Source organism: Salminus brasiliensis, chromosome 14 (genome assembly GCF_030463535.1).
Source record: "Salminus brasiliensis chromosome 14, fSalBra1.hap2, whole genome shotgun sequence".
Lineage (NCBI taxonomy): Eukaryota > Metazoa > Chordata > Actinopteri > Characiformes > Bryconidae > Salminus > Salminus brasiliensis.
The window spans coordinates 27,309,721-27,332,159 of record NC_132891.1 but is presented as its reverse complement, the minus strand read 5'-3'; the positions used below and the strand labels follow the sequence as shown (position 1 = coordinate 27,332,159).

The window sequence follows — 22,439 nt, the reverse complement described above, 5'->3', positions numbered from 1 at the left end:
ATTAAGCACAGCCGAGCTAAGAACCACTGAGTGAGGCCGGCTTGCACCTGCTGCTCCTGCAAGCACACACACATGTCCAATCCAATTCTCACACTCTAAGGGAATATTGTGTGCAGCCCATCCACTGGTGTTCAGTGGGTTTCTGTAGAATCATAATTAGTTTTCTTTTGATTAGGCAGGGGACAAAATGGGCTCAGGTCTCACTAGTTCTCACACTGCCCATGCAACAGCACCACACACAAACACAAACGTACCTGCACAAACACATACATCCCCATTGACTGGGATGAAATTATTATTTTTCAAATTCTATCAGCATTTACAATTTTTACTTAATAGACAAAAGTAAATACATCAGCTCTTTATTTTACACCACAGTATTGATTCATTATTAAGCAATTTTAAATAACAATACAAACAAACTTAATTCTGCAATATAAAGGAATAGTATATGATTTATATAAGCTAAAATAAAAGCATGATAAGCAATACATAGATAACTGTCTAAGCTTCAGTGCTGTTATACAGCAACACTGTCATCAAAAAACAATCACACTTTTCTAGATGTTTCCTTTTTATATTTCAAATTCAAAAAAGCTTCTCAGATTTTCTGGTCATCCACTCATCATCAAAATGTTCACACAGGGTAAAGCTCAGCTGAGGCAAAAAATATGGAGAGGGAAGGTTTTCTTATGACAGTGACAAATGGCTGCTCCTATTTATTTACTAATCACACTTCAGCTGGTGATTTTTAACTGATATGAATTTCTCTGTTTTATGAATTCTATACTGATGAGTGATGGTCATGATGAGAATGGCCTTCATTGCCATGATCACCATGACTACCATGTGGACCATGACCACCACGACCACGACCATGATGACCACGACCATGGTGAAAGTAACCACAGTGACTATGTTCATGGTGACGGTGACCATGACGGTGTCCATGACGATGACCAGTGTTATTAGCATTAAATGAATGGTCATCCTGGCTATGAGGCACGCTGCGATCTCTATCATGATGATGATGATGATGACCACAGTGATGACCATGCCTTAAGTGGGGAACATGACCACGAGAGCGAAAGTGATGAGGAGACACAGAAATCACCTTGGACTCCAGAATGGCTTTTTCATTTTCGGTGCAGTTGAGGCACACAGAGTCAGCAAAATTGTCAATGTCTAAGACAACAATTCCAACACCACCAAGTCCCTTCTGCAGCAGCCATGACACCTGAAAATTATGTTAGAGTTTGGATCAGCTAGTAGTTTTCCATGTGTAGTATCTATATTTTTTAATTAATATTTGTTTTTGGCTCAACATGGTCCTCATTTATTAGTTAAAACAAATGCATCAACAGCCCTGCTAATTGTTAGTTACAATTAGTTTAAAACATGGTGCAAACCAGACTTAGTTTAAAAAAAAACAGCTGTAGATTCACTATATATATACAGTTGACTCACCTCTTCTCCAAGGCTCTGAGTACTCTTGAGTTTTGTTAAAGTCTTTAACTCCGTTTGTCCATTCTTAATGGCCTGGCAGACCTTACGGGAAACAGCACAAATTCACTGTGATGAATAAGACCAAACAAACCACTTTCATCCTCCTTGCCTAAATTGTCCATCCAGATTACCTGCTTGGCAATCATCAGCCCAGGGCCATAGGGCTGCTCCACTTTATCTGGATTTAGATTCACAGTCTCAGAATGTCTCCTATCCTCTCTTCGCCTAGACCTCCATAAGAATGCCGGCAAAGCCACAGTAAGTGTTTTGGGGTCAACTCCTTTGTTCTGCCAGTACTTGACTGCACTGTCCTATGAGATCAGAAGACACCAAACACATCAACATCCAGAGCTGATAAGATATTTTAGTACCCCCAAAATAGTAAAGTACAGAAAAGTAAAAAAAAAACAAACAAACTGAGAATTGCTTACAATTTGTGACTCTTCTTTAGGGCTAGATGGCAGCAAGGTGATGAAGTCCACATATCTAAAAGATAAGGATTGTACTGCACAGTTGATTGCAAAAGTTCATTTTGGATTTGGATTTTCTACATACTTAAACAATCGCTGTATTCTAAAGGTCTAGCTAATTGGGTTAAACATAACCCAATATAACCCAGTACAATTTTTTAAGTAACTTTGGATATGCCAGAGGACAAGCAACAGTGATCAATCTACTGCAAGTAAATGTGACATTGCACTTACTGTGAGATGGTTTTCTCATCATTGTGGGTGCTGGTGTGGTTGTTACGGTCCGAAAGAGACACTGAAACTACCACAGGCCTGTTAGTGAAGTCAGTGTCTTCTCCAATCTGTCTTTTCAGGTCCTGCAAAAACATTAATGATAAATATTTATTCATGTAAAACATTTGTCGGTTTTTATCAACTAATCCAAGACTCCAAGAATCATCCAAAAAATATCTCCTTGCCTTGAGTAAATTTGCTAGAATCTCAGTGGTCCTGGGAGGTTCAGCAAAGGCAGTGTCCACCCAAGTCAATTCGAGTCCATCATAATTCTCCTCCTTCAGATACTTCAATGTGGAGTTGACAAATGTATCCAAACTAGCTTGATTTTTGGTCAGCTGCTCTAACCTATGGAGAAACAATTGCTTCCTCTTATGAAGCTTTTGATAAAGCTATGATGATGTCCACAAATAATGTAGTATTGTGAATACCTTGACTGTTTGATTTGCACACCAAGTAAAGTCTTCAGAGAAGAGTTCCTGAAGAAAAATGTTATGCAGTGTTAGTTCACCATACACATTTTTGTACTCGTTTATATATATATATATATATATATATATATATAGAAATGGCACTGATCCAATATTTATTTCTGGCAAGGAATACTGGATCGGAAATGGAGGAATTTCTCCTAGACATTCTCTTTCTTTGACAAATAGGTTAACTGAATAAGCTGTGTCTAAAGTGTTTGAGCTTTTGAGTATAGTAGATGATCAAATTGAGTGAGGCAATACTGAAACTAGACCTTCACTATAAATGCAAGAAAGAGAATTACCAATTGTTAAATAAAAAGTGTTTTGGCAGGACAGACCTCTCTTGCAGTGATTTTAACGAGGTGCAACCAGTGTTGGCATCCTGGGACACAGTTTTGAAGCTGGAGTTTTCATCGATGTAAGCAGAGGACAATATAATGTATGTGCAAATTGAGGGACTGATGTGGTGGAACAGGCGCTGTGTTGACATGTCCACATAACAGGCCACCCTGTAGTCGCTCTGGGTAGTTGCAGCTTATAAGGAACAGGAACACATCTGATTAATAATTGTTAATCACCCTGGGATAATCTAACACTGGGATTTGTATTCATGAAAATCATTCGCTGACCTAGGATGAGGCTCCTTGTTCTGTATGACGTTAATGTATAAGCACTAATGAGCGTATCCAATCTTATATCAGTAGCCCTCAGCTAAAACACTTTAGCAATGTGCCATATAATATTCATTTTAAGTTCTGTTTGAAAAACACACCTTAATGTGTCAGCAGCAGCAGCGTGTGGAGTGGTAAAGGTGGCCACCACATATTAACATATTAACATGTAAAAAACTACTCAAGTCCTTTAATGCTGGGGGTGTAAAGATACACTTAGTCCACAGTTTTGTTCAATGTACAATACAGGGATCACAAAAAATATTATAGTCATGTGTAAAACAATATTTATATTAAGGACATGACTGCATTCAGTTAATAACATAATCTCCTAATGAGACTAGAGGTTGGAGGCAGGGGGGTTGAGATGTATGCCAAGAACATGCTGGGGCTTGCTGGTTGGTGCTAATTGTTGACAAACTTGGTGTTTAAACAATAAAAGTGCAGTAAGCATCATAATGCATTGTTACACCCCTTTGCAATTCTTTAGGTAAAAGAAAATTCAATGCGAAAGCTAAAACATAAATGTGATCATTAAAGCAATCCATTAACAGAACAAAATTAAACACAAAATAAATACGAAGAACTATATGTAACTAGGTAAGATGTATAATTATTAGTATTGTCATTTTAAAGCAGCATTGTGTAGCATTTTTACCTTAGAATAACATCTTTTAAATCATTGTCATGCTCCACTGATTTATAACAGGGAGAATATTGTGTCTTTCAGTCTTACTCCAGTATTGGCACACAAAAGCACTAACTGCATTATGTAACTTTGGTGAAGCTGGTGGGACAAGCACCAGAAGTGCATAACCTCATGTTTGTGTAAAATCCTGTAATATTACTCTACAACCTCAGGTCACATTTTTCTGTCACTTTCAGTGATGGTTCTGTACCTCTCAACTTGTCAACAAATGACAGAAAATACCAAAAAACTAAAAATACCACTTCTCGTATAATGCTGCTTTAAATCAGTCCGTAGAAAAAGACCTTTGCTGCAACAATGCTGTTATTTTAAGACACCAATGTTTTCACACAAAGAGAACAGAGTTTCATTTAAAGAAAACAGAGTTACAGAAACCCCAATCATTAGTGCCAGAACTCACCTGCTGATATCACCAGACACAGACAAGCCCACACTAAAAAGAAAGAATGAAGGAAAAGACCATTGATTACTGCAGAACATCCTTGCAAACTAGTGCAATATGCCAAGACAGGTCATAGTAACAATGTTGTCTAGCACACCTCTAGTAGCTTTATAAATATCATGATATAATGAATGATATAACCGTATACAGTATGATACAGAATGATCAAATATACACATGTTCAAGAAATAATTAAATAATTGTAAGTAATAATCTAAATAAACAATTACACTGCCAGGTAATTGGCTAAAGTTGCTAAGCAACACAATAGACTACATTGCATGAACAGCTCAACAGCTTTTAATCATTTGCTTTTATAGAAAATTAAACTGACGATGTATGTTGTGACATATGTGTGTTTATACAACAGTTATGTAAGCACAGCTATGCAAGCTCATTGGTTGATAAGCGTTCTAACTGTGATGTTATTTTGTAACGTAAATTACAAAGAAAAGTAATGATCTCAAGTCAAATTAAAATGATTAAAAGAAGAATACACAATAACAAAACACAAACAGAAAACAGAGTGCTCTGAAAAAGAGTGAGTGGAATAGACTGTGTTGGTCTATGTAAGAAGCTGGAGAAGGAACTGCAGGCTATGCAGTGAATGAAGTTTGTCACTTTGACATTGCAACAAGCTGCTTGTTAAGGAACTATAATTTGGCAGGAGAAAATGCTAACATTAAAACATAAAATTCTACGCTCATGGCTCATTTTTATTTTTATATAATATAGAACAGTTGTACAAAGGCAATAGAATACTCAAGGTTGCACGTTATTGTAAATGAATATGTCTACTTCATCAGAGCTTTGCTGTTATTTAGCGATAACACACCCCCTCTTGTGTTCTACTGCTTTTTACAAACCAATTTTAAAACCAGAATTATCTGGTCTATGTAAGAACATTTAGACCAAATTAAGTAATTATTAAGAAATTACTCAAGACTGTTGTGGAGAACATGAACCCGTGAGCAGCAGTCTAGCATGTTTTATTTGTCTTGTTCTGTTTTTGCAGAAGCAGGTTGTGGGGCTGTTCTAGTTCTCTGCAGACACCAACAAAACAAAAACGTAGAAGCCACATCCTCATGAGCTAGCATGAAACCACTAGAAGCCCACTTCAGAACACTGCATTAGCTGACACTGCAGCCCTGAAGTGTTGTCCTTGTTTTCTGTTTTTTATGCAAGCAAAATAGTTCACATAACATCTACATCTTTTTTTAACTCTCTCTCTCTCTCTCTCTATATATATATATATATATATATATATATATATACATATTTAGAAACACATATAATATTAGTGATTTTTACAAGACAACAATTTGATTTAATTTAGGTTTGTTTCATATTCACTTTTTACCACTAAGAAAATCAACAAACTCTTATATATATATATGCTAGATGCAAGTAAACATCAGTAAACGTTCAACCAAGTGTTTAACCAACTACAAGTAACACTAGACTCCGATGAAAAAAGCTTTGAACAAAGTGACAAAACACACTACTTGTTCTACTAATGTTATCTAATGTATTTATCCTAATATTGATGTTCTAATATTAGTGTTTTTCTGCCCAGATCTTTTTCATTCAAATTTTCACATCTGCCTAAAACTTTTGCACAGTACTGTATATTCATCTAAAGTCATTTTTTAAAATAAATATTACAGCAGTATCCTTACCTGTGGTAAACTGCATTGCTTGCTTGTGCATTGAAGGGGATTCTAGAAGTGTAACTGGCCAAAACAGCTGATTGAGTTCTGATCAAGTAATGCTAAACATGCCACATCCTGTACAAACACACATAGTCAGTTACACTTCAATCTGTTTCCTGTGTAAATGTCTCAAGATAGAATGTATCTTAAGTTGTCAAATGTGTCTGCACAAATGGACCAGCTGCCCTGTTTGTAAACACATAGTAAATATAATACTTTTACTATTTATTGTTTATAAAATAATAACAAGGAAACAGGTTTACAGATTTGTAGTGGGCCATTAACGCTGTGGTCATCAAAAAAGACATTAGTCAGTGGATTAATAACTGCTTCCCATGTAAATAGTTATGTTTAACATAAACATTAGACAATGTGAATCTAAATAAAGTTACAAAAAAGGTAAGTTTTTGGTTTATGGTAATTCACTTTTATTATTCAATATATAATGTTATGTTATTAACGTCTAAGCATTTAAAAGCATTTATGAATGTATTACTGAGCTTCTCCAGACTTAGTATTACTACCAACAAAACCTTCATAGCCTACATAACAGAAGATCTGTATAATCACAATGGCATAATAAAGCTCACACAAGCTTATGGTCATTAATCAAGAATTTTCTGGTTCACTGGTTTTGTTGTCCTATTGCTTGATTTTCTTTCACTACATTTATATTTTAGGTGATGCAGAAATACAGAAAAACAAAAATCACTAGTGCATCCATGAAAGTATTTAATTTTACAAAAAGTTCCTTAATTAAAATAAAAACAAACAACCATATTAATAATCTACAAATATATCTCAGTATAAAATCCTGTGTGTTATTGTTGTATTACTGAGAACCGATTTTTATTCAAAACCTTTTTTTACACGCATTCAGATTTGACACTAGAGGGAGCCATTCATCAACACACTGCTGAATAATCCATTATTACAGCCAAAAGCACTGCATGTTTGGTCCTTTTGTTGGTTTATTAATTGATATTATCCAAATTACCATAATTAGGTTAGAATGTTTCCTAAAGTCATATATATTATAATATTATAAGGAAAACACTTTTCAAAATGCACAGTAGCATCTAGTAAGTAAAATGGGTTACTTACATGTAAAAATAGGAGAAAAGTTCCTTCACTACATCCACATTAAGATCTACATACACCATTCACAGATTTGGGTCTTTTACTTGCTGTGATGATGGAAACTGAGCAGCTTAGGAGCTTTGTGTTTCCCTCAAGCATCCTGAAGGATTAGCCCCCAACCTTCACAAAGAGCACACTGCCATCTGTTGTAAGGGAGTGTAGCTCTTCGTCTTTGGTCAAAAGAAATTTAAACATTTGACATTTGAAGTGTTAGGAAGGTGTTAGGAGCTATGATAACTATGGTAAAAACCTACAATGAATGTTGTATTTATACATTCATAGAGGCTGGCGTTATAATGACAAGCCTTTGTAAAGCTTATATGAAAAACGCAAGATGCGTCTTACATTTTATTAAACTTGAGCACTGGCCATCAAAACTAAAGCCTTTTTAGTTTTGATGGTTTGAATTAAGGTTTTATTTGGGCAACTTTTTTCACTTTAATAGCTGTACATCAAACAAATATATGACCTTTGTATTTTAATAAACCAGCAATTTTGTAGTATACATGATCCTTGATCAAACAGATTATAAGCTCTCACTGAAAACCTAGATAACCAAACTGAAGCTCTCTTATTTTGGATAAGAAGAACCAGTTGTTTAGAACCAATTACTGTATAAAACATAGACACTGTGGTTACATTCTACAGAAATAAAGCCAAAATTATTCACCATTGATTATGATATAGCAGAATAACTTTTTGAAGCTGATCTGTGTACATGTCAGTATTAGCACAGTGATAGTTAACTATTGAAACTAGAAACTATAGATGAAATGACAGTTTAGAGAAGAAAAAGATATGGTAAAAGGGCTGTTTTTGTCTTTGGAAGGGTGGAGCTACACATCATGCTACAACCACTCAGGAAGGGCGCTAGACCTGTGGTAACATCACTTTTAAGAGACATTGCCCTATCCACATTTTCATCCGGATAAACAGAAATCATGAATGAGCTATTAACCTGAAGACAGAAACAGAGGACAGGACATTCTGTTAGAGCTGGTTTATAGAGAGGATGGACAAGTTAAAATTGTGTATAACAACAATCCAGGATTTTCCTTTAATTTTGGAAAGTAGAATGATGCATTTCGCACAAAAAGCTAAGACAACATACAGTGAGTCCAAGAAGTATTTGATCCCTTGCTGATTTTCTTTGTTTGCCCACTAATAAAGACACTATCCTTCTGCACTTTTAATGGTAGATATATTCTAACATGGAGAGACAGAATATCAAGACAAAAATCCAGAATATAATTTTAAAGAATATATTTTAATTAATTTGTATTTCAATGAGGAAAATAAGTATTTGATCCCTCTTGCCAAACACACTCAATACTTAGTGGCAAAGCCTTTGTTTGCAAGCACAGCGGTGAGACGTTTGTTGTAGTTAACCACAAGTTTAGCACACACACCAGGGGGAATTTTGGCCCACTCTTCTTTGCAGATCCTCTCTAAATCATGAAGGTTGGTGGGCTGTCGCTTGGCAACTCTGACCTTCAGCTCCCTCCATAGATTTTCGATCGGATTGAGGTCTGGCGACTGGCTGGGCCACTCCATGACCTTAATGTGATTTTTCTTGAGCCAATCCTTTGTTGCCTTTGCTGTATGTTTAGGGTCGTTATCATGTTGGAAGACCCAACCACGGCCCATTTTCAGATCCCTGGCAGAGGGGAGGAGGTTGTCCCTCAGGATTGTGCGGTACATGGCTCCATCCATCTTCCCAGTGATGCGGTGAAGTAGCCCTTGGCAGAGAAACACCCCCAAAACATTATGCTTCCACCTCCATGCTTGACGGTGGGCACAGTGTTCTTGGGGTCATAGGCAGCATTTTTCTTCCTCCACACATGGCGGGTGGAGTTGAGGCCAAAAAGTTCAATTTTGGTCTCGTCTGACCACAAAACCTTCTCCCAATAACTTGGTTCATCTTTCAAATGATCATTGGCATACTTGAGGCGCGCCTCCACATGTGCTCTCTTCAGCAGGGGTACCTTTCGGGCACTGCAGGATGTGAATCCATTGTTGCGCAAAGTGTTGCCAATTGTTTCCTTGCAAACTGTGGTCCCAGCTGCCTTCAGGTCATTTGCTAACTCCTGCCGAGTGGTTGCAGGACGATTTCTGACTGTTCTCAGCATCATTGCCACCCCACGAGGCGAAATCTTCTTTGGAGCACCGGGCCGAGGTCTGTTGATTGTCATGTTATACTCTTTAAACTTTCTGATAATTGCACCAATAGTTGTTACTTTCACATCCAACACCTTACTAATCTTTTTGTAGCCCATTCCAGCTTTGTGAAGGTCAACAATTCTGACTCTGAGGTCCTGTGACAGCTCTTTGGTTTTACCCATGTTGGAGACTTGAAATCTGTGTGATCTGTCTGATTCTGTGGACAGGTGTTTTTCACACAAGTGATTAGTGAGAACAGGTGGCTTCAGGTCAGGTAACAAGTTGATTGGGAGTGTCTAACTGGTCTGTAAAAGCCAGAACTGCTAATGAATACTAAGGGATCAAATACTTATTTCACTCCATGAAATACAAATCAATTAATATATATTCCTTAGATTTATTTTCTGGATTTTCTTTTTAATATTCTGTCTCTCCATGTAAGAATACATCTACCATTAAAAGTATAGAATGATCATGTCTTTATTAGTGGGCCAACGAAGAAAATCAGCAAGGGATCAAATACTTCTTGGACTCACTGTACATGTATATTTCCATTTTCCTACAGCAAACAGGGTTTAGGCAATCATTGCTACTGAGTGCTGACTGGTTGGCTAGAGTTGGCTGGAGTTGTCTTATAAGTGAGTTGAAAAGCTTTTAAAAACATATGTCTGTGGTGCTGAAATTATTTATATGAAAATGATCAAACATTTATAAACTATGATTTTGCTGAAATGCTCCATTTGAACACATTTTCTTACTCGCTCGGGAACGCCCCTAGTGTCTAACAAACATGGAAGACATTATCCTCTCTACAAGTTCTCTGATATTCTGGAGAAACACTAATCATGTGATTATTTTTTACAAAAATTTAATCTGTTCAAGAAAAAAAATATTGCCAAGTAATTACTGTTTATTCTAAAAGAAAAAATGTAGAGTCTTGACAAACTAAATCAAGACAGAAAAGTGATCTCTTGACTCATTTTTGGAAAATGTTATTTTTCCTTAGCGACTAATCTCTACATAAAACATAAGTGAGATCACAAATAAGTCTTTAAGCAATAACATTTTAGGGCAGTTGTGGATGTACTTCTTTGGCCAAATGCAGGAACTGTAGGAAAGCTAGATTAAAGTTGTTACTAATGCTGGCTTTATCCCTATACAAGACAGCTCTCTTTAGTTGTTGTAAACTGGTTAATATAAAAGAGATCTCTGCTGCTTATGATTAAGCACTGGTTGTTAACTGATAAAAGTGTTCTTGTTATCCAGTATTGATATTGTTATCCAGCTAGTCCAGCATTATAGTTACCATTTAGCCAACAAAAAACAAACTCACTGAATGATAGAAACTGTTAGCAATGACCTTTAGCTAACTGTGCTAACTGCAGACATCCAGAAGTTATACATTAACAGATGAGATGGAGTAGAGCTACACATGCGTACACATACACACTGTGTTGGGTCTGCAAGACCCAAACATAATTATCTATATCTTCTCCCATGTTTGCCCCATTTGCTTTGCTTTAAAGGTTTTTTGTTTATTGATGTTCTAAGACAAAATAACTCTAATTTTTAATTATTATTAAAATGTATAATTTTTTTTGTTCATGATATTGTGTATTATGTGCAGAGGTGTATACTCTGTAGAGGATGTGTCTTATTTACACTTACAATGCTATTTCACTAGGGGTGAACACACTTTTTCTCATTTTATTTAAACCTTTGCTTGTCAAATTTAATTTCCAGTGGTTTCTTAAAATACCTCTCGTTTGCACCTCTCTTAAAAGTACCTTATTGTACCTGCTAATCTGTCCTTAGATTGCCAGCTATTCAACTTTAGAATAAATGTAATTTTTTAAGCCCTAGGAAATGCAGCGCCCTTAGATATGGCTGTTTGGTATTATTTAAACAATCAAGCTTTCTATCAACTTTCACTTCTGCAATAGGTGTTTGAGGCAGAAGTGATTACATCCAACAAAAATTTATCTGGATGTATAAATCAGAACATTTTAGTGTGTTACAGTACATTATGACATTATGACAGCGGTGGCTCAGCGGTCAGAGCGCTGGGCTATCAGGGTTGTAGGTTCGCGGCCCGCAGGCTCTCATGAGGACTCTTATGTTGACGTTCACGTTCATGTCATGCTTTACGGACTCTTATGTTGACGTTCACGTTCATGTCATGCTTCACAGACTCTTATGTTGAAGTATTGTTCATGTCACGTTTCACTGTTTGGTTATTATCACGTGTGGGTTATCTATGTTCATTATTCTGTTAATACGTTTCACCTGAGGCTGAGGTATTTAAGGGGCTAGCGCTAGCTGCCCAGTGCCGAGAATTGAAGGTATTCATGGTATGCCGTAAATGGTAATGATTGGACGTACTGAACAGTCAAGGTAGTGAATGCATTCATGGTGCGGTTTGCATAGACGAAGCCGAACTAACCAAGGGCGTCATAGTTCCAGTTCACGGTCCTATAATCCACGAGGTCGTCAGAGAGGCTCCCCCTCTATTCAGGTTCACGTTAGTTGTATCGTTTATAGGCGAGCCTCGTTATCAAATCGGTTTTCCTTGCCTTTTGGGTTCTGCAGCTGCCCGTCATGATACAATCAATTATACAGGCTTATATCAGGCATTATAAGGTATTCAGAATTATCATATAGGGTACATTGTTAACAAAACAACTTTAACTGAAATTGAGAAGAGGCCTATTGTAAACCAATGATCCTGTCAATTACATCTGGCTTAATGCTTAAGCTACATGGGAGTGTATACTATTTACACATATTAACATGACATATTAAAATACTAGCTAAGTAGGTGAACAATATTTATTTTAAATGCGTTCAAAAGCAAGCAGCGTCTGGCCTCTCCTGGTAATCCAATGGACAGCATGCATACAGTTAAGGTAAAACCAATCCCAATGATCCCAAAAACAAGGAGTGAAACAGATTTTTTTTAAATAATGAAACAGTATTCTGTACAATACAAAAACAGAACACACCTCTACGCAGTCATCGACTATATTAACAACTGAATAGGCCTCACTTTAGGTTTAATTTATATTAGCATTGTGTACTCCAAAGGTGTACAGTGTAATTTCAAACATAAAATATATTTATATAAATCAGGCTATGGTGCACTGTCCTTTTTTTCTTCTGGCTTTCATGTCCAGTTTTCTTCTTTTATTTTTGAACTTTTAGAACAAGTTCTGTTGGAGAAAGAGAGAAGTGATGTAATAAATATGCACAATAAATTAAATTAATAACCATTATTATTTAGGAGCTCTCAGGGCCTTTATGTACCTGCTCCAGGTCTTGTTCCTCTTCCTGAAAGTCAAGAGCCATCTTTATCCTTTCCTTGTCTGTCTGTAAATGACACATATATACACAGTGACTATACAGTCTAGTACAGCGTTTTATATATCTAACTTTTCCACCCTGCTTAACAAAACTAAAACATGAATGAAATGCTTTCATTAAGTGTGAGGAGTGTATTTACTTATTGCTCAGGTTGATGATAAGTGATAAATAGATTCATGAAAAACAAGCAAACTTTTCTGTCCTTGTGACTTACCTCTTCCATGGTACCAGAGGTTAGTGATTTGTTCTGGGCAAACAGGACTGCGTCATGGACAGAAAGGAACAGGTGACCAGGAGTAATACTACTCTCCTTAAACACTCCTCCTGCCTCCAGCTCCTCATATACCTGAGCTACAGCAACATATACACATAGAGAAGAAGTAAGTGGATCAAATGAATTATGCCCAATGCATGAACTTCTTTAGTGCCATTTTTACTTAAAATATACACACATGATTTTTAATGATGTCTGAATGACACCTCAAAATAAATAAAAAAAAACCTGCATGTTCAAAGAGCTACAACATTTACAAAATTTCTCCCTTTCTTTGTTAAAATAATATGCTGGATAAGTTGTCTTTTTGTCCATTTTAAAGTAGAGTCCTTATAAGCATATCTATTTGATATTCTTTCAAATACTAGTGTGTACATACTTGTGTTAGAGTTTACATGATCCTTGGTAGGTATACACTTCCGTTACTTTAAGCTACACTCACCAAGTCTGTAATTATGAGAACTTGTACACCTACTCATTCATGCAAATACCTTATCAGCCAATCACATGGCAGCACTTGTTCAAGCTGGCAGATAATAATCTGTACAATTGTGGTGATCAGAAAAGCGTCTCGGAATATGCAGCACTTTCAAATCATGTTACACTTTTGTCAGCTAAGAACAGAACATTTTGCCTGGTAATGAACCTCTATTGTTGATGACCATGTGCATCCTTTCATGAAACACAATTCATCCATCTTCTAATGGTAACTTCCAGGATGATAATGCACCATGTCACAGATCACACGTCATCTCAAACTGTTTAATGAACGTCAATTGAGTTTAGTGATCTTCAGTGGCTAAACACCAGAAATCAATAGACATTGGTAGAAAAGGAGATTTGCATTAGAAAGTTCACCTGAAAAGCGTTTGTAGGAATTGTGTGACATTAGCATGTCAACATGGACCAGAATCTCAAAAGAATATTGAATATTGGAGAATTCCCATCACAAATAATTGAGGCTGCTTTTAGAGCAGAAGCCCAGGAATAACTTAAATTTAAAATTTAAATTTGATTCGTCACCAGTGTTATTTACAAACAAAACACAGAATCATTAGACAATGTCTCTCAAATGAAAAGCTGACCAGTCTTTAATATACTATAAACGTTTTTGGCATAGTGAGGCATAATTACACAGAGTGCTCCATGAACTTGGTCTTCAGACATCAAAGCAAAGCTGTCTGCAGGCAAGCACAACTACTGCACTAATCCCTAACTCTAAACCTAAACTGAACTAACTTTACTTACTATTTTTACAGTATTAATACTATATATCTCTTACTCTATTTCAGTACATGTGACCACAATCATGGGGAAGACTGCTGATTTGACAGTTGTTCAGAACTGATCATCAACACCCTCCATCCTGTATCAAAGCATATGAATGAAAGGTTTTTTGGAAGGGAAAAATGTGGTAGGAAAAGGTGCATGAGCAACTGGGATGAGAGGATTGTCAAGGAATGTGAATTTAAGAACTTGAACTGAGGCTGAGGGATGTCAGTGCATCAAGAGCCACCATGCACAGATGTCTATAGGACAGGAGCTGTAACTTTTGCATTTCTAATAACAAGCCAGTCCCTGAAGCAGGTAAAGCGTTAGAAGCATCTAAACTGGGCTAAGGAGAAAAAGAACTGGACTGTTGATCAGTGTTTCAAAGTCCTTTTTTCAGAAGAAAACATTTTGTTTGTATTTCATTGAAAAAACACAGTCCTAGAATCTGCAGGCAGATAGGAGAGGGAGAGGCACATAATCCAAGGTGTCCAGAGTGACGTTTCTGCAGTCCGTGTTCTGCTTAAAACAAAGACTTTGCTGCAGCACTGGTAAGTAAATATGTATCAGAATGAACCATGAAAGCACCAGGAATTCTGCTTCTACTGGTATCTCTGAATGACTGATAAAAGCTCTTACCTTGAACATTTGCTAAGTATATGCTGATACCCAGCATGCTGTATGTGTTGCTCATCTGTAAGGAAATAAAAACACATTAAGCAAGATACCACCAGAATAGTTTAGTGATAATTTCATGATAAATGACTCAGTCTCAGTTCACCTTGGTGAGAACCTTAGTCCCCATCAAGTCGATGAAGCAGACTCCTGCTAAGTCCAGTATAAGTGTATGGAAGGGCATGGGCTGCATCTCTATGGTTACAGTAGGTGGACTGGTATGTTCAGGGTCCGGTAACTGGCCGGGGGAGCCACTGATGTCACAGTAGGGGTTGACATAACTTGTTGGCATATCAGCACTAATAGTGTAAAAGTCGCTTTGCAGATCAATTTGTGAAATGGTCTGAAAAATAGAACGGCCAATGTACAACAACATTTCAGGCTAGGATCTCAGTATATAAATTATTTTCATTTCTTATAAGTAATTCTAGCAAAATGGAATTTAAATTGATTTCAACAAACATCTGTTTCAAGCATCTGTTTCAAAAACACTATTTTAAGATGACTTTTTCACTTTTTGCTTGTACAGTACAGTAAATGCAAAAAAATCATCTGAACCTGAGCTTTCATTGTAACCAGCGAACTCAATTTCCTCTTTCTGGCAGCCGCCTTCACCTGACTTTGCTTTGCTTTCATCTCCTGTTTCTCTTTCTCCTGCTGTTTTTTAAGAAACTTCTTCCTGGCCAGAAGAACCTTGCCTGGGTCAAGTCCAGTCTGCATACCATACACACAAGAAGTTGTATACTGAAAATGCTTTTTTAAATTGTTGGCACACATCCTGGATAAATTACACTGTCACATGAAACTATAAAAATGTTCACAAAATGTATATATTGTTTTGAAAATGTAAAAGAAATTAACAAGCAGTTGGTTTTTTGATAAATTTCAACCTACTTTTTTAATGACCTTTCGTCGAAATATCTCTACGTTGGCAAAGTAAAGAGGAGAGCAATACCTCACAATTTTCACACCTTCAACAACCTTCACCTAAATAAAAGTTAGGGGACAGTTTTCCTGAGTCAGCTAACACTGTATGTCATCATGTAACACAGTCAAACAGTCTACTGACATTAAACACAGCACTCTGTGGGTCATTACCTTATTATAGACTTTAGGGTTCTTGTACACATCTGTCTCCATTACCTGAGCCACTTCGGAGCCATTACGACTACAGCCCAAACACAAAAAGAAACATTACAATGATATACAATGATAATGAATACCATTGAAAATGCTTTGTTGTCCAAGACTAGGCTTACTACCTGTTTGTACTGTATGTAAAAAAAAAACAACAACAAAAAAAAACAATAAAAGTTACATTAATTAGCAGTAATGTCATGGCAATTTAATTATATATTACTTACAATTGAGTCTGGAAAATAACTACCAGGATAGAAAAGCCCACCCCAATGGCAACACCAAATGGCAAGCTCAGGAAGAAGGTTGCCAAGAAAGACACGACCCATACACACTATAAAACACATAAAACATAACAGAGTGAACCTGAATACTGTACATACAAATACTGGAAATACAAATAGCCCTAAATATGTATGCTTGCATAAATTACTAGAAATGGCATGAGATCTCTTTTTTCTGATGTTGTTAATTGCTCTCACACTTATTGTGAAAAGTGCTTTGAGAGGCTAATCTTGGCTCACATGAAGAGCAGCCTTGTCAGCACTCTGGACCCTATTCAGTTTGCCTACCGTGCCAACAGATCTACTGATGATGCAGTCTTACTGGCAGTGCACATTGCACTCAACCTCCTGGATGTAACACCTGTCATTCCATCCAGACTGGTCTCCAAACTTAAATGCTCAGAATAAGTCACACACTCTGTAACTGGGCCATGGACTACAGTCCATTGGAATGAGTGACAACAACTCCCCCACATTCACACTCAGCACAGGATGCCCACAAGGCGGTGTTCTCTCACCCACGTTCTACACTCTGTACACTTACAACTGCATAACAAAACAAAACAAAACAAAAAAGCTCCAACCCCACCATTATCAATGACACAATAATAATCCGCAACATCGGCAATGATGATGAGGGACCTACAGAGAGGAGCTCTGTGAAGCTCCTTGCAAAGTGGTGCACAGACTGCTACCTTTGAATCAAATGTTTATTTAGATACTAATCTAGATATTATGTTACTATTATGTTTCATTTTGCTACTGCTGGCATTATAGGACCCACTTAGATTTCTGTTGCAATACAAGCAATTCTGTAATATTTCAGATTACCTTCATTTATAATTAGGTTTGTTTTTCTTCTTCTGATATACAATCCACCATTTCTATCTGTATTTCACCAATACTGTAAAAAACTTTAATGAACACAGTGTAACTCACACAGTCAAGTTTGCTCTTCTTCCACAGGTAGTAGGGGTCAGAGAGTTGCAGAAGTGTGTTCTTCAGATTAACAGCGATTAATGCTCCCAGCACTGACTAATATTAAAGTAACAAATAGGAAGTAACACATTATCAGTACAGAAACCACTGAGCAAAACATTTTCTGCACATAAGAATGTATTTAAATCTTATGTTAATGATCATTCTTACCTTTGGGAGTGGTTTTAGATAGGCTCCAAGTGCTAGCATGGTGACCACAACAACTAGCATTACACATAGACTGGCAAACTGAGAATGATTTTAAACAAAAATCACAATATATTAGATATGTTCCACACAGGGATCAAATTATGTACTTGCCTCTAAAAAACAGCATATGTTTCTAGAATATTACAGAAACCATTTAAAATAACAGAATTATTGTTACTGACAGTTCCTGAGAGGGGCTTCACCTGTGATGAGCCTCCTGCACTGTCAACAGCCAGTGTGACAGACAGAGCACAGCAAATGACATGGATCTTAAAGAAGCCACCTAGGAAGTTGCTGAAGCCCAAAGCAAGCATTTCCTGCCAGACCGAAAAGTGAAAACTGGTGTCATTCAAAAGTTTATAGGTCTCCTGTGGCTGACCCATATTTTCACCCATATTTTCACACCATCTCCACAAGTGCATACCTGATTGGGATCCACATCATAGCCATGCTTGGCAGCCAGAGTCCTGCCCATGGCCAAATTGATGACATATCCAACTATGGCCAGGGAAAAGGCTGTACTCAGCATGTCGTCCCACTGCGACACTGTGGGCAAGATTGGGGCTGGAAATCTGACACAAGAGATAGACTGAAACTTTCAGGCAACTTGTGAGCTTTAGTGCATGTGTAAGAATTGTTATCAACCTAATTCCAATAGCATATTAGGCCAACGGGAAAACTTTATTTCAAGAGTGCTGCAGATGGGATGCAGATGCCTGGTCTTAAACTAGCTTTAATCTATGATATGCCATTGAGCTGGATGTAAAAGATTCTATAAAATCTAATCCAAACACAAGATACCACAAGATACCAAGATAAATCATTGTAACTGCTTTTGCAGTAATTCAGTTGTCTCACCCCAAAGGGATTTGACCTACTACGTCCATGTGGTATTTCTCAGGGAGATTCAGTGGCCCAGAGATGGCAGTGGCCACCACCACCTGCAAAATGACAAACAAAACCTATATGTACTGTACATGGTCTACAGTTCGCTCCTATAAAATGTAACACACTAATTATGTCCACCACCATCATTTTTAAGTTCATTTCACTCACAATGATGATCTCCATTGGGATGGGGAAGGGGATTTTATGACGGTATCGAGCACTTAGTTCTTTCACTATAATCAGCACCACAGAGCTAATCAGGGCAAACACCAGAGAGGCAATGTTGGTTTCAGGCAGGTACCTACATATGTCTATAAGTGTCTAAAACACATGAAAGAAAAAACAAATCATTCAGAGAGAAAGAAACTTCTTAAGAATTTAAGAATATGTATATGTGAATTTGTTTTGAAGCTGACAACTATAAAGGCAGTCTATTTACTGACTGGGCAGTGGTGGCTCAGCGGTTAGAGCGCCAGGATATCGATAACAGGGTTGTGGGTTCGATTCCCGGGCTCGGCAAGCTGCCACTGTTGGGCCCTTGAGCAAGGCCCTTTACCCTCTCTGCTCCCCGGGCGCTGGAGTTGGCTGCCCACCGCTCTGGGTGTGTGTGTGTACTCACTGCCCCTAACACATGTGTGTGTGTGTGTTCACTACCAGATGGGTTAAATGCAGAGGACACGCTGTACAGTGTACAGTGACAAATACGTGCACCTTTACCTTTTTACATGACAGCCAGCAGTGCAGGTACACTCTTAAAAATTAAGGTGCTACAAAAACGTGCCTTTATAAAACCAAAATGGTTCTTCTACCGCATGACTCAACTAATCTTTTGTTGCACCTTTATTTTTAAGAGTGTAGGTCACTGGGGCCCATATGTTTAGGCAACCAGACCCCTTAAGAACTTTATTGGACAACTCATACCCATGAGTCAAGGGTAGCTATGATCATTTAATAACATAGTACTTCAACATTTTTTTTTTGTTGAAAGTATTTTTATTCATTAAATCATGGGTTGACCAGATATGGATGTCTTACTAAACTATAAAGTTTTTGTCCTAAAAACATAAAAAATACTCACAGATTTCTTGAACATTAATGACTTATATAGGACATACTTACATAAATTATAGCTAAAGGCCCACTATATGGTGGTACATGGATCCCAAAGATGTATTTGAGCACAGATATGAGGATCTGCAGGCCTGCAGCTGTCATGAAGCCTCTAACGAATGACTCTGAGAGGTATATGGCCACAAATCCAAACTGCATCATACCTAGACCAATCTGGTAACATTGAAGCAATAGATTTAAACAAATATTCCTATATCTATGCAATTTATATGATCAACAAATGTACATGTGATACTGAGCAACAAAATCCTCATCCAATTGTTCCTCACATATTAAACCCATTAAAGCAGCAATTTATTAGGTTATTTCTTATGGTACAGCAAGAATACAGTCACCTGTATTATGGCAGTCAGACAGGCCAAAGTGCCTGATATGCCCAGTCTGACCTCATTCATCATCTGCTCATCCACTACAGTGGCATTAAGGGTAGAATTGAAATGGCTGAAGTCTGACTCTGGTGCCAACCTCAGACACACCATGCCCACCATGATACTCAGCACAGCAAAAGTACCTGTGTGAAATCAAAAATCCATATAAATCCACATAAATAACTTTGTTTAAGTTAAGTTTTATCTTTTTTTTTTTTGATAATCTACAAAATGAATGTCTGGAAACTTTACCTGGCACCATTTGGTGTGCCGTGCCCATGAAGAAGTATGGAATGAGAGGGAAGAAGGAAGAATAAAGCCCATTGACGGGAGGTAGGTTAGCCAACAAGGCAAAGGCCATGCCTAAATAAAGAACACAGATACTGATGTAAATCTAATTAATTCTGAAAATTGCATGATTAACTATACATATATGAGTATTCCAGGAAAGAATCATTATCAGCATGAAGCAGGTTCCCACAGTCATGAATGAGTGATAACATGGTTTTGTATGAACACTAAAAAAACAGTTCATAATTTATCGAGTGGTTGTATGTGAATTTATTATGGTACACCAATACAGTTGCTTTCTTTTAGTTCAGTCTCATTTTTGATGATGACTGAGAAATGATTTTATTAATGTGTCCCTTCACACATCAGTGATGTCAGTCCTAAACACCATTTTTTCAGTATAACTCAGATTCAACTTTATCTCTTTATTCTTACTTCATTTTCCACTTATGCAAGCAGTCAGAGATGAATAAAGTAACCTAACCTATGGAAGCATTATTATCTCTGTAAAACAATATTTAAAACTTTTCAAAAACAACTGATTAGAAGTACAAAAAGTCAACAACACGGTCAAAAACTGAAGAAGGTATAGAACTGATACAGAACATGAAGTTAATTACCTAAGATTTTCTTTTTGGTCTAAAACAAAACAAAAAGAATCTAAACTAAAAAGTGTCAATATAAGGAAGCGTAAAAAAACACTTCGACCATAAATCTGATTGAGACAGCCCATTGAACCAGCTCTATCAGTTATGGTTAGTAAGTAAGACCCACTGTACGAGAGATGTGCGTGAGTGAAACGGACCCTGTGGAACTTGAATGGTGCCTGCACTGACTCCGCTGATGACATCAGTCAGGAGGTTCTGTCTGAAGTTGTATTTTGGGAGCCAGCTAAGCACTGGCAAGTGTCTGAAGAGGAGATTTTTCAGTCGCCCTTTGGAACACCTGCATTATACACACACACACACATATGAAATCTATGCTGATTGGAATGCCCTAAAACCTCAGTTTAAACACCTTAAAATGCATTAATTTCATTTACAGCTGGAATAGTTGTTTCTAATACCGATTTTCTTTCCTTTCATTGCTTCATTGCTTGGTATTATTTACTTTTGTATCCACCCCTTATCCAAGCTTCTTATCCATTCTATAGATGTACATTGGTTGCCATGTTGTGTGTCCATTCTGTCAGATGTTTAGGGGTCATCCTCAGTGCTGTATTAATACAGGATCCCTAGCTACCAGTGGGTCCCGTCAGGATTATAAAGTCATAGGACAATTAAATATATATTATTCAACAGTGGTGCTGACATACCTGAAGACTTTTCTAACTTTGTCCCCCAGAGGAAAGCTCCTCCTCTTCCTGACAAACTCCTCATCAAAATCTGGTTGAGAATAAGCTGGTCGGTTTATTGCATAGCGGGGTCGAACTGGGTTCATTGTGTTGGCCAAACCTTAAATCCCAAGTTCATTCACTAGGTTTGAGATATAAGAACAATAGTAAAATGTAATCGACATTGACATAGTTTCATAACTATTGTGTGTTGATACAAACTGCACTTACATAACATTATACAGCAACATCTGACCATAATATATCTGGATGCATTCAGCTCAGAAATGGGGAGACATTGGATGCCTCAGTGGCTGGCTGTCAAATCAGAAGCTGGTAAAACCTCGTTTGTACAGTGCTGAGAGGTCCTTATCTGACCTTGAGAATATTTGTTTGAATAGTACCTATGAACAGCATGGTCAAGCACCATTTGACTTTCAGCTATACACAGACATACAAAAAAGATTTGCTATTTGCTAAAAGATGAACTATTTTTTTCTTTCAGTAAATGGTTTGTCAATTTATATATACATATATTATCTAATCATCTAATATTATAAAAGTTGTACACTGGTTGTACAGTAATATAGAAATAAGTTAGTATATATCTATATACATTTATGTATTAAAAATCAATGACTCATCAATTTCCAAATGTGTGAAATTACAGTGACACCATGGCTAA

General features: G+C 37.1%; 2 protein-coding genes across 2 annotated transcripts; both read right to left on the bottom strand.

Annotated features, from left to right (window-relative positions):
* Positions 1-391: 391 nt before the first annotated feature.
* LOC140577203 (chitinase-like protein 4) lies at positions 392-7,390 on the bottom strand. The gene is made up of 11 exons (XM_072697056.1): positions 7,361-7,390; positions 6,224-6,331; positions 4,503-4,535; positions 3,061-3,256; positions 2,681-2,728; positions 2,435-2,597; positions 2,211-2,332; positions 1,938-1,992; positions 1,638-1,817; positions 1,468-1,548; positions 392-1,237 (listed from the first exon to the last, which is right to left on the bottom strand). The coding sequence occupies exons 2-11, from the start codon at positions 6,252-6,254 to the stop codon at positions 785-787; spliced, it is 1,362 nt and encodes a 453-aa protein (XP_072553157.1). The 5' UTR covers positions 6,255-6,331; positions 7,361-7,390; the 3' UTR covers positions 392-784.
* Positions 7,391-12,497: 5,107 nt separating this feature from the next.
* On the bottom strand, positions 12,498-21,984 carry LOC140577262 (solute carrier family 26 member 9-like). Its single transcript, XM_072697153.1, has 20 exons — positions 21,737-21,984; positions 21,227-21,366; positions 20,383-20,493; positions 20,098-20,273; positions 19,751-19,915; positions 18,800-18,952; positions 18,602-18,684; positions 18,168-18,315; positions 17,947-18,060; positions 17,705-17,782; positions 17,495-17,590; positions 16,499-16,605; positions 16,233-16,302; positions 16,029-16,121; positions 15,693-15,848; positions 15,241-15,477; positions 15,099-15,153; positions 13,131-13,267; positions 12,860-12,922; positions 12,498-12,765 (listed from the first exon to the last, which is right to left on the bottom strand). Exons 1-20 carry the CDS (start codon positions 21,859-21,861, stop codon positions 12,754-12,756), a joined length of 2,319 nt encoding a protein of 772 aa, XP_072553254.1. The 5' UTR covers positions 21,862-21,984; the 3' UTR covers positions 12,498-12,753.
* Between the last annotated feature and the right edge of the window lie 455 nt (positions 21,985-22,439).

What these genes read in the sequence shown, in the direction of transcription:
- LOC140577262 (XM_072697153.1), bottom strand. Translation starts at nt 21,861, where the DNA reads ATGAACCCAGTTCGACCCCGCTATGCAATAAACCGACCAGCTTATTCT. An exon ending in TCCCAATGGAGATCATCATT is followed by an intron (nt 18,685 to 18,799) that starts GTGAGTGAAATG and finishes GTCATTTTGCAG; the next exon opens with GTGGTGGTGGCCACTGCCAT. An exon ending in ATGATGTGGATCCCAATCAG is followed by an intron (nt 18,061 to 18,167) that starts GTATGCACTTGT and finishes TCGGTCTGGCAG; the next exon opens with GAAATGCTTGCTTTGGGCTT.
- LOC140577203 (XM_072697056.1), bottom strand. Translation starts at nt 6,254, where the DNA reads ATGCACAAGCAAGCAATGCAGTTTACCACAG. An exon ending in AGCAATGCAGTTTACCACAG is followed by an intron (nt 4,536 to 6,223) that starts GTAAGGATACTG and finishes CTTTCTTTTTAG; the next exon opens with TGTGGGCTTGTCTGTGTCTG. An exon ending in CTAAAGAAGAGTCACAAATT is followed by an intron (nt 1,818 to 1,937) that starts GTAAGCAATTCT and finishes CTGATCTCATAG; the next exon opens with GACAGTGCAGTCAAGTACTG.